Source organism: Daktulosphaira vitifoliae, unplaced genomic scaffold, assembly GCF_025091365.1.
Source record: "Daktulosphaira vitifoliae isolate Bord-2020 unplaced genomic scaffold, ASM2509136v1 Scaffold_1, whole genome shotgun sequence".
Classification (NCBI taxonomy): domain Eukaryota; kingdom Metazoa; phylum Arthropoda; class Insecta; order Hemiptera; family Phylloxeridae; genus Daktulosphaira; species Daktulosphaira vitifoliae.
Window position 1 is genome coordinate 54,439,484 of NW_026099572.1, and position 12,639 is coordinate 54,452,122.

Genomic DNA, 12,639 nt, shown 5'->3' on the forward strand with positions numbered 1-12,639 from the left:
TATGTTTTTTACAATAGTTTCAAGTTTTGAACGCCCCTATATATAGGGAAATTGTCCAATTTCAATAAAAAGTATGTCAAATGAAATATGTACTTATAATGTATTTAGAAAAAAAAAATTTGTGCTGATAATTACATTTTTCGAAAAGTTATAGCACTTTTAAGTTGAAAATTAAAAATTGAAAATCGAAAATTTTAACACAAAAATAGTGTTTTTTTAACTACGGCAGCCGTTTAAATGTAGAAAAAAAAGTGTCGGGACAAATTTTTTTTTTTCATTTTGTAGTACATAAAATAAGCTTTAATTTGATATATGTTTAAAGGACGCAGTATTTCCGGAACATTTTCAAAAATTAAGTTGAAAAAGTTAGTTTTTGTAAAAAAGTTGCTATTTTAAATCCCCCCCGATGAGCAGGTTAAGTGTTAAATTTTCAAAAAAATTATATCAAATGAAAGGAAAATATCTAAGGTTTTAGTTTAAAAAAAAATTATGTTGATTTGTTGATTTTTGAAAGAGTTATGGAAGTTTTAAGAAAAAAATGACAAAATTTACCGATTTTTAAATTTGTAATTTTTTTGGATATTTCTCCCATTTGCGGGAAACGAGGGAAAATTTTTCAATTTTTAAGGGTAATGTCTTTTTTGACATTACCCTTAAAAATTGAAAATTTTTTTGTTTCTTTTACCACTTTTTCTCAACTCTCACCGATCCGATATCATTCAATGATACGTCAAAAGATCACAAATCGTATCTAGTCGAAGACATTACCCTTAAAAATTGAAAAAAATCCCTCGTTCCCCGTAAATGGGGGGAAATNTCTAGTCGAAGACATTACCCTTAAAAATTGAAAAAAATCCCTCGTTCCCCGTAAATGGGGAAAGCTCCAAAAAAATTACAAATTTAAAAAATCGCTTATTTTTGAAATTTTTTTTACTTTAAAGTGCCATAACTTTTTTTAAAAATAACCAAATCAATATAATTTTTTTTATATAGATGCATGATATTGCCTACAGGGAGGGATTTAAAATGACAACTTTTTCACAAAAAATTAATTTTTCCAACTTAATTTTGGACAATGTTCCGGAAGGTCTGACACTTTTATTTATATCTTAAATTAAAGTTAATGTAATTTACATTATCATGAAAAAAAAAATTTCGGACTTTATTTTATTTTCACGGTGAAAATGGCGACCAAATGCTATTTTTCTGTGGAAATTTTCGATTTTGTATTTTAAATTTTTAATTTTATTATGCTATAACTATTTAAAAAATGTATGAATCAATACAATTTTTTCATGAAAAGTAGTATTTATTTATCTTTTATTCGACATACTGTTTTTTTAAATCGGACCATTTCTCTATATTTGAGTGGGGTTCAAATATAAAAAATGCATGTAGAAAGTATAACTTTTTCAACTTAACTTTTGAAAATGTTCTGGAATTTCTGACACTTTTATATATATCTTAAATTAAAGCTAATGTAATATACTTTAATTTGAAAAAAAAAAATTTGACCTCTGGACTTTTCTTCATGGTGAAAATGGCTACCGAATGCTATTTTTGTGTGAAAATTCTCGATTTTATAATTTACATTTTTTACTTTANGAAAATGGCTACCGAATGCTATTTTCGTGTGAAAATTCTCGATTTTATTATTCATATTATATTTAACTTTATAATGCTATAACTTATTGAAAAGTTTATGGATCCACACAATTTTTTTATGAGAAATAATATTTTTTAATAAACCCTTTTTCATTCGACATACTTTATCTTAATCGAGATATTAAGGAACCAGCAGATCAAGTAGCTTTTGGAATAAAACACCAATTTTTTTAAAATTAAACACTATCTAAAGATTTGCATCAAAGCGTTTTATTTTATAGTGATTTTAATCACTGTCAGATATCATTATTCTTGATCCAACTATGCCACGTCACCACTGTGCCGCGACCCCCCTGAGCTGGGTTTTTTTATTATATTTAATTTATATTTACAATTTTTTTATACCTATGACTACTGGTGTTATTTTTAAAGTCGCATCCTCACCACCACTGATTTTAGTACATAGTAATTAGTAGTGAATATGAAGTTTCTCTATCGTTAAAGGGGACTGACATGCACATAAGTTTAAACATAAACTGTAAAATCAATTTTACTTGAATCGAGTTTATTTTTTTCAACTCCAAAGGAAGTTTTGTGAGACTCTTGGCAGATTTTTTCACGAAGCCTTAAACATTTTTTTTCGTAAGAGCAATAAAAATATTTTCTTAGGACAACTGTGTACTCGTATAACATATTATATATTTTATACAAAACATTTTTTTTACGAATACAATAAAACTAATTTTAAAATAAAATATAAATATATAGAGATTTATCCTAAAAAAAAAGCTTTAGATAAATATCGAATAAAAAATGAATTTTTAAACATCAAAATTATCTTTTTCTGGCCTCTTTTACAGCAACAATTTTAATCAGCTCATTTTTCACAAATTTTATTTGGCTAATGTGATCGACGGAGTCGTGAAACAGATTATTAATTAGCGTTTTGCACTCAGTCCTCCTGTACAAGTCTCCGGTTTGGATAGATATTTTTGAGTATTCGCCTAAAAACAGGGCAACCCTGCTTAGGTACCAGAAGCGGACGGTGATTCGACTTACCGAACGGTATCCGGAGTGGCGACAGACATTCTGTCGTCACTGCCACCCGCCGTAGATAGGCCTTTTGCACATGAGCTCCGCTGAAAACGCTACGGGGTCCTCATGGGAAATACCAGCTGTTTCTCAGCGGATGACCATGCTTCAATGGCGGTCGCACCTTTTGGCAAAAACAAGCGCTGAGTAGACCAGATCCCTCTTGGACCCAGTCGTTTAGACAGCTGGATGGACTGAACATAAAGTGAGATTACTTACAGTCTCCTACAAGTGATGTCAGGATATGGCCATTGTAATAAGTATCTTCGCAGTATTAGTAAGTCAGCCGTGCCGACGTATGAATAATAATACAATAATACGGATCGTATAAAAAAAGAGCTTGAAGAGTTTTCGTAGGTAAAATAATAATCGAAAGTTTTCACTTCCCGACCAGAAATATCTAGACATGAAAAAAATGTTTTCATAAAATAAAAAATTGTCGTGGTGTCTTAAAATTATTTTTTATTTACTAATTCCAATAAAACATTAGTATTTTAATTTCATAAAATCAAAAAATATTTTTTTTAGATCCATCACCAAGGAAAAGATGATGTATTTGCAATTTCAAATAATTCTGTGTATTGTAAGTAAAAAAAAAAAACAATAAAGTAAGGCAGTGGCACAATGAGGAAATTGTTGGGATAGATTTTATCTAACCATTAGTAATATCACTATCATAAAAAACTTTTCGCTACGCATCAGATGAATTCACAAGGATTTTTTCTATTATTAAATTCTAAGTATTTTGAAATCTAATTTATTTATTTGAACAGCTCTTAAACTATCTCTTTAATTGAATTGAAGGTATTTTTTTTTAGTGCGTTTTTTTTTACTTTAAAAACAATTGACTTTCACAAATTTCATAGAAATACAATATTTGGGGAAAATTTTTTGAAATTATTGTAGCAGATTTCAAAAGTTTTAGTTTGAAATAGACTTCAATGACGTAGTCATTGAGAAACATTTTAAAAATTTGAGTTGAAAAATAATTTTTTTTGTATGTGAATTTTCATAAAAAGCATACTTAAAGTAATTTTATTGATTCTAATTTACTTTTTATTATTTTTATTATCAGTGTTAAAAATAAGCTATAGCAGTTTTAAAATGCAGAAAAAAAAATTGTGAACATTTGTATTAACGTATTAATCATTAAAATCTGTCGAGTAAATGCTGAGAATTTCTTTAGATAGATATCTTATAAAAATAAATACAATATATTTTATATATACGAAAAAGTATAAATGAATTACTGTATAGAATCTATCATTATAATAATTTTGAATATTTTTCGCACTTTAAAATTACTTTAAATATGTTGCCGTATGGGCTGTTCTAAAAAAATCTAAAATAAAATTGGGGAAAAGAACTCCGCCGTAGGGCTTAAAATAGGGAAAACTAATAATCAACAAAAAAAGTTTCTAATCAATTTAAAATTGCCAAAAGAAGAATATTTTTTGTTAACACAAAATAAGCTTACCCAGCCCAATGAATACAACTAAATAATTAAATACGAACAACTGAATAATCCATAAATATAATACTTCATATTACTTACATGCAGCTATGCTCCATATGAATAAAATGAATTACAATCTCCAACAATAATACAATATCTGTAGTTTCACTGCAACAATGCACTAGCCAATGTAAAAAAAAAGGAAAAATGAAAACAACTACATATGCCTTTAAAATAATAATATGATTAATGTATTTTAAAAACAAAATTTGAACAATGTTTTACTAATTCATACAAAAAAAACACTTAACTAAATGAAAACCAATGTAACTTAACCTAAACTGTATAATACTACAACAGGTCCATACATATATATTTTTTGAATATAATGACCAAACAATACAGGCCGCTGATGAGGCGTCCTAACAGCTGATGGCGCACAAGCTCTACCAGCTGACCACATTCAACCAGTGCAGCACTCACGCTTGGCGCGAATAAAATTTTTGAAGAATACATAAATGAATTTGAAATTTTAATTTCAACTAATTTTAATTAGTCTTCCTATCAACAATATTTTTTTTGGACTCCAATAAATAATTGAGTTAATATAGAAGTTTAAATATATTATGTGCTTTTTTTTTAATTTCTTTTTTAAAATTTCCCAGAAATCTTGATAACTTCTATTATACATCAAATAAATGTTAATTATTTGTACGTTAAGTTCTAAAATAGGATAATTTTCAGATATCATTATACTTGATCCAACTATGCCACGTCACCACTGTGCCGCGACCCCCCTGTGCTGGGTTTTTTTTTTAATTTCTTTTAAAATTTACCAGAAATCTTGATAACTTCTATTATACATCAAATAAATTTTAAATATCTGTACGTTCAGTTCTAAAATAGGATAATTAAAAAGAGCGTTTTCTTGTCATTTTTCAAGAAAAATCATCTACTAAAGATATAGACATTTTATGCCTTTTACAACATTTTATTAAAATAATATTTTTTATTAATTTTTAAATTAATAAATTAATTATTAATTCAATTAAAATTTTTATTAATAAAAACTTAAAGATTTAAAAAAATTGGCAAATTTAAAATAATTTAATGCAATGAAATATTTTATGTAAGATTTTTTAATAAGTAGTAACACGTACATTGGTGGCTCAAATCCAAAAAAAAAAAATCTCTCAAATAAAAAACTCGCTTGAAAAACACGTGAACTCAAAAGTTTTATGATAATAATGATGACCACTGTAAAATATTAATCAATATGGTTTTAACATGCGTAAATCAACCTGTACTTTTTTTTTTAATAGGGACTTGTATTTTCAACATCAGCAGATGATACCATATTAGATAACGTTATTGATGCATTAACATCGAAAAATTTAGAAATGGCACAAAACCAATTTCATAGTTGCGTTGAAAAATCTCAAATAAATGCACTACAAATAAAAAAAAGTAATATATAGTTTAATAACTTTAAGATTACAATGTTCAATCAGATTTTACAACTTTAAAGACTTTTGATTCAAAATATATTTTTTTAATTTTACAATTTTGATCTATATTAAAATAATGTGTTTTTATTATTTGTTCTTAAAACAAGAACAAAATTTAAATTAATTATAGCTACGATTCAAAGCTGATAAGATATTATGTCAAAAGATCACAAATTATTCTCGTTCCCGTAAATAGGGTAATTCTCCAAAAAAATTACAAATTTAATAATCACTAATTTTCGACATTATTTCTATTTTATCTCACTTTTTTTAATAGATGCATGATGTTTTACCTATCATTTGGTATAATTTTTTTAAAACTCTAACCCTTTACCTGCCCACAATGGAGGTTTTAAAATGACAACTTTTTCAAAAAAAAAAAATCATTTTTAATTTAACTTTTGTAAGTGTTCCGGAACTACTGACACTTTTATATATATCTTAAATTAAAGCGTATGTAATATAATTAATTATGGAAAACTAAATTTCGGACTTTATTTTATCTTCATGGTTAAAAAGGCTACCTAGGTTAATAAAAAAATGCATTTTTGTAAAAAAAAACTTTTTATATTTTAAATTTTATAATGCTATAATTTTTTGAAAAATGTATGGATCAACAGAATTTTTTTATGATAAATACTTTATATATACCTTTGTCATTCGACATACTTTTTTTTAATCAGACCATTTCTCTTTATATATTTATATATAATAAATATACATATATTCATATATTACACTTGTAAATCATAAAACTTAATAAGAATATAAATAGGGAAATAATAGATCATGTAGCAAAATGATTATAATTCAATAGGTACTTAAAGTAGTTATCAACTACTTTAAGTACTTTACTTTTTTGTTTTATAAAAAATTATAAAAATTGGCCATACTGAAATTAAAAAAAACAGTTCGTTTTACTTATCCGGATGAAGTGAAACTTTTTTCGTAATGAAGTTATCGCGTGAATTGCATCTATTGTCGTTTTATACAAATTATTTATGTAAAATCAAAATTATACAAATTAAATTATTTAATGAATTTTTAATTAAATTACCTTATTTTTTGAAAATACAGTTCAAATTATAATATTAAAGATTATTTACATGCGACCGTGATGAATAATAATCTTTTTTTCGGAACCTCTATAGAGAAGTTTCACTTTAAAAAATAAAAAAAATATATAATTATTTTATGAGAAACAAAGGATAAATATTGCGTTTTTAATAAAGTCTAAATCCGTACAAATTATTTAAAAAATGGTAGCACAGTGGAATAGCGGCATAGTATAGATGTGAAATAGTTGGGACAAGTATTGATGATATTGCTAATTATGAATAAATGATCTGCTAAAAATTTTCATCAGAATCAAAAATATACTTTAATTATTCAATTATTTATTTGTTCTAATTTCAAATTGGCAATTATATTTTTTGTATCACCAATTATTTTCGATATTATTACTAATTAATTAAAAACTATAGGGTATAACAACGAGGAAAATATTTCTGAATATTTCAATTGTATCATATATTTAAACACCAAGAGTAACATAGAAATTATTAATATTTCTTTTCAAATGATTTATTACGATAAAAAAATAAATAAAATTGTTTTTAAATTATTAGAGATTTTTATTTTCAATATGTTAAAAATATTCAGTGCAAAATATCATTTTTAATCTAATTTTTTAGTCTCTTAAGATGATTTTTGGATTGTTTATAATGAAAAAACCCACCACAGTGGGAAAGTGGTATAGTGTGTCAAGTATAGATGACTTTTGACAGTGATAAAAATCACTATCATAAAAAACTCTTTGATACAAATCTATAGATATTGTTTAATTTTAAATAATTGGTGGATTATTCCAAAAGCTACGTGATCTCCTATTTCCTTATTTATTTTACAAGATATGACTTATAAATGTAGTATATGAATAAATATTTATTATATCAATTAAATTGTGATGGTTTCATGTTACCATTATTGTGAGAATTTATTAAAATAAAATACAGACAACACACGCGCTTCCAGAGACTGATGAATTAACAAATAATATTTATTGCTAAATTGGCAATAGTTCAAATCATTATAAAATCCAAAAGACCTGACCATCTTGGTCAGTCGAAACCAGTGCCATGTGTCATATATCAATATCAATACTCGGTTGTCGCTGTCCAGCTTACTGTTTAAAGTAAAGTTTTTGTTTTTCCGTTTTAACCTACCTACTCTCTTCCTCTTCATTTCAGAGTACTTGTATCTTGCAATTCGTATAAAACTTATATAAAAGTTGAAGGTCTTGATGCAATACTTAAAAAAAAAAATTGTTTGTTATTTATAAATAGATTGACTGGTCTACAAGGAATTTCCATCCGAAACCAAAATATACTTTTCTAAACTAATTTTTGCACCGATTTAAAACCTGCAATTAGAGTTTCGCATATGGCCTAAATGATAACAAAATCTTTCTAATTAATATAACAAATATTTATGTTTGAATATTAGGTCATGTATGAATAATCAATAAATATATTTTAATTTATTCAGTTAAATATATGAATAAATATATACAAGGAAATTATTTTATTTATAAAAAAAGTATGTCGAATGAAAAAAGTATATAAATAGTATTTTTCATAAAAAATTTTATTGATCCATATATTTTTCAAAAAGTCATATAATTATATATTAAATATAAATTGTTTCTATTCATCAATTTTTCAAAATATTGTAGCACTTTTAAGTGAAAAAAAATGTAAAAATGTCGAAAATTAATGATTATTAAATTTTGTAATTATTTTGGAGATTTCCCGTATTTGCGGTAACAAGGGAAATATTTTTAATTGTTCAGTGTAAAATCATCGACTAGATACACTTTGTGATCTTTTAGCGTATCGTTGAAAGAAATCGGTTCGGTAAGAGCTGATTAAAAGTAGTTACAGACATAATAAATGTAGTTTAAAAAAATGTAAAACACGCTTTTAAAGCATATCGAACTAAAAAGTTAAAAATAATTTTAAAAATTAGCTTAAAACAATAATAAACGAAATATACTACACCCAGAGAAAAACCTCGATCTATATAATAAATTCATTGTTCAATTTGATAAATATATCATTACTATTGAATCAATGATATATTTATCAATATGATATTTTTTTTTCTTGTCTTGAACAATAATTATTTATAAGAATAGTTATTTTGTTCGTATTAATAAAACATTATCATAAATCCTTGATAAAATTTCTCTTTCAATTTTGATTGAGGTTTTTTTTTGGGTGTAGTATTATTTTGAAAAAAAGTGTCGGGCGCTCAATATACGAAAATTATGGCACAAAACCCCCACACTTTTTTGATATATGATATCTGACAGTGATTTAAATCACTATCATAAAAAACACTTCAATGCAAATCTATAGATATAGTTTAATTTTAAAAAATTGGTGGATTATTCCAAAAGCTACATGATCTACTATTTACCTATTTATATTTTGATTAAGTTTTATGATTTATAAGTGTAATATATAAATATATATACATGTATTTATTATACATAAATATATAAAGAGAAATGGTCCAATTAAAAAAAAAGTATGTCGAATGAAAGAGATAAACAAATATTATTTATCTTAATAAAATTATAATGATCCATACATTTTTCAAAAAGTTATAGAATTTTAAAGTAAAAAATATAAAATCGAGAATATTTAACACAAAAATAGCATTTGGTAGCTATTTTCACCGTGAAAACAAAATTAAGTCCGAAATTATTTTTTTTCAAAATAATTTAAATGAAAAATCATAAGTAATAACACTTTGCTGAATTGGGCCCTCTAACCTAATAGAAACAAAAAATATTTTGTTCCATAAGTTTGCAACCCATATCTATCATTTTTTATCAGTACATCAAGTTCACAATATTAAGGAAAATAATCATCCGCACCTTTATTTGGTTATTTTTTATTAGATATTCTCATATAATTTAGATTATTACATAATTTTATGCAACTATTTGTGTTTTAATGTTTTAAATAATATAAATTTTTTAATGAATTATATGATGTATATTTAATTTATGAATACTAATGTATAATAATTTTACAGAAAAAATTAATACACAATTAATTATATTGAAGAACCAAATCGGTTCCGGTGACATAAGCCCAAATGAAACGAGTACCAAATTATTAGAATTCTTAGAATTAGATGCATCACAAAATTCAGAACACCTTATAAAGTGTTGTGATATTTTTCACAGGAATTTGTTTGCAGTAGAACAGCCCACGGTAAATAATTACAATTTCAAATAAAATTAAATTCTCCCTGTTTCTTTATTATTATTTCAATAAGAAAAGAATTACTTTCAAAAAGTCAATTTCTAAACAAGTGACGACAAGAATGTAAATGTATTATATTCTTTCATGAAATTTTACAGCACTATATTATATTAGTTACAAATGAATACACTTCAGTTTAATTTATATTCATTTCAATTTGTTACTATAGCCAAGGTACTAATTTTCATTATATTTTCAACACTATCAATTCTTTTTTCTAAATTACGATGTAAAATGATGAAAACATTAATGAATCTTACTTCATTTGGTCTCACTAATTAATATTCTTTAAAATAAATAATTTTTAGTTAATTTTATAAGTAAAAATAAAGTTGTATTATTTGAAGTTAAGATAATTTTTTAATAAGTATTTAGAGGCTATACAATTTTTATTAAACTACGGTGACTTTTAAATTAACCGACTCTTCTATCGCATAATTATCAAACTATAATATAAATATTTACATTACACAGCTCTTATAATATCATTTTAATTACAAAAAAAACATCTTTAGCAAACAATGCGTACCGGTGATATGGACGGTTTGATGGAATTGAAATATGATACAGCGTTTAATATTCTGAAAGATTGCATAAAGAAATATATATGTTTTAATAATTCTGTGGAAGATCTTCATAGGGGTAATTAAACTAAGCACTATCTATACAATGTAAATAAATTAACTGACATTTTTAATTCACTTAGGCAATGATAACATATTCCTAGACATAGATACAGACGAGTATGAACCAAATTTTAAAAGAGCCACTCATGATACACTAGAGAAAGTTTTTTATCGTAATATACTACCAAACCAATTTCTTAAGAACATTACAAAATACATACATGGAACTAATTACAAAATACCTTTTGCAACCTATTGTACTGCTGCTTACTACACATATTTGATTATTTAAGTTCCACTTTAAATAATATATTCAAAGAGTGTAGTCAACTTGAGTTTTGAAATAAAAATTTTCTTTTCAATTTTATGCTATAAGTATTTAAATGTCAATATTTTTTCTGTGTAATAATATGGTTTAATTAAATTTTTCTTTATAATATGTTTACATTTTGTGGTATTTAAAACGTTTTGATTTTATCTTGTTTATCGTTATTAGAACGTTTTAAATAATTCATTCAAAATTATTGATTTTTTTTTTTATAATTAAATATTTTTGGAAAAATGCAATAGTTTTAAATACTTAATTTTTCCACTGCATCTCAATAAATTACATCAGTAGTTTATTTTATATATTGTCATTTATTAAGTATACCTATAAAATATTATTATCTTTATTTTCAACATTATTACTTATATCAATATAAGTTTGGTTATTTTATAATTAAGTTCAATTTTTAATATAACTTATAAGTAATAAGCAATAGTTATAATCCACTCGTATAAATAAAAAATAAATATTGTAGAGTATTTTAAACTTATTTTTCAAGATATTTTCTGGTACATGAAATTAGAGTCTTCATAATTATTTATACTTTTTCAGTGGTGGCTCGTGGGTCCTGGTTGTGGGAATGCGACATTAAACTAGTCATATGTATAAAAAATTTTTTATTTAAATATAATAAAATAAAATACAATACGCATATTATTTTTTTAAAGGTCGCAGTAGTAAATAAATTAGAAATAAAAATAATAACTATTATACTATTATAGCAACCGATAACGAGGAGCGTGTACAAGCAATTAATTCTAAAAACAAATTACCCGAATTAAGAAATATACTAATATTTTATCTTATGGAAGACGATACCGGTCGCCCAATTACTCCTCGTGTGTACATACGTATACAGGGTGATTTTTTTATCATAACCCACTCAATTACTTACAGAATAATAATAATTTAAACATTTTTTTTTATTACTATCTTTAGTTACACATTATTCTTGAATTATTAACTATGTAATAATTTTTAAGTTCATCCCTTATGCCTGGTAAGAGTATCAACTTTGTTTTTTTTAATGGTAACAAGTATTTTTAATTTAATAAAATGTTTGAGTTTTTAATTCAATAGTAAATGGCATTTGAATTTTTAATGAAACTTAATTTGTTTATTAGATATAAACATTTAAAGTTTCAANTTATTAGATATAACATTTAAAGTTTCAAATTTTTGAGTTAATATACAGGGTGATTGACTAACTATGCCTCACGAATTTTCTTTAAAAATATTAGTATTATCGTATATGTAATTATTTTATTTGTTATAAATCTTTGTTGAGCTACTTGACAAGAAAATTGAAGATTCAATCTTCATCCCTCAACCCTTAAATCAATATCAACTTTAGTTTTTCAAATAGCAACCCAGTTTTTTTTTTATTAATCTTGTTAATAATAAAAAAAATTTTCTCAAAAAAAAAAAAAAATCAATTTTAATAAATTCTAAGCGAGATATTACTATTTAAAGTTTAGGGGATTGAACAAATAAAACAGTAGTCGGGTAAATATAGTATCGTTATTATTTAGTGTACCGATAAGAAGTGGTAGCGCTTATCGATTTACGATCCATAACGTTCTCGTCTGTAATGATTTTTTCTTAATAAACCCTAAACTTTAGAGAGCCGTGGAGCGCTTAATATTTAATAAAATAAAATATTTTTTTTACAAAACATTTTTTTTTT

General features: G+C 24.7%; 1 protein-coding gene across 12 annotated transcripts in view; it reads left to right on the plus strand.

Moving 5' to 3' along the window:
- The window catches only part of LOC126894920 (uncharacterized), a 383,474-nt gene that overhangs the window by 273,215 nt on the left and 97,620 nt on the right, over window positions 1-12,639 (plus strand). For 2 of the 12 annotated variants that reach the window (XM_050666290.1, XM_050666291.1), the window contains exons 2-6: window positions 3,226-3,280; window positions 5,476-5,620; window positions 9,766-9,947; window positions 10,514-10,640; window positions 10,705-10,876. The exons of 6 other annotated variants lie outside the window; for them this stretch is intronic. In XM_050666290.1, coding sequence (XP_050522247.1) covers window positions 3,245-3,280; window positions 5,476-5,620; window positions 9,766-9,947; window positions 10,514-10,640; window positions 10,705-10,876 — 662 coding nt within the window. In that variant the 5' untranslated portion in view covers window positions 3,226-3,244. The remainder of the gene's footprint in view (window positions 1-3,225; window positions 3,281-5,475; window positions 5,621-9,765; window positions 9,948-10,513; window positions 10,641-10,704; window positions 10,877-12,639) is intronic. 4 more of the 12 variants (XM_050666297.1, XM_050666295.1, XM_050666278.1 and 1 more) reach the window with 3 other exon arrangements.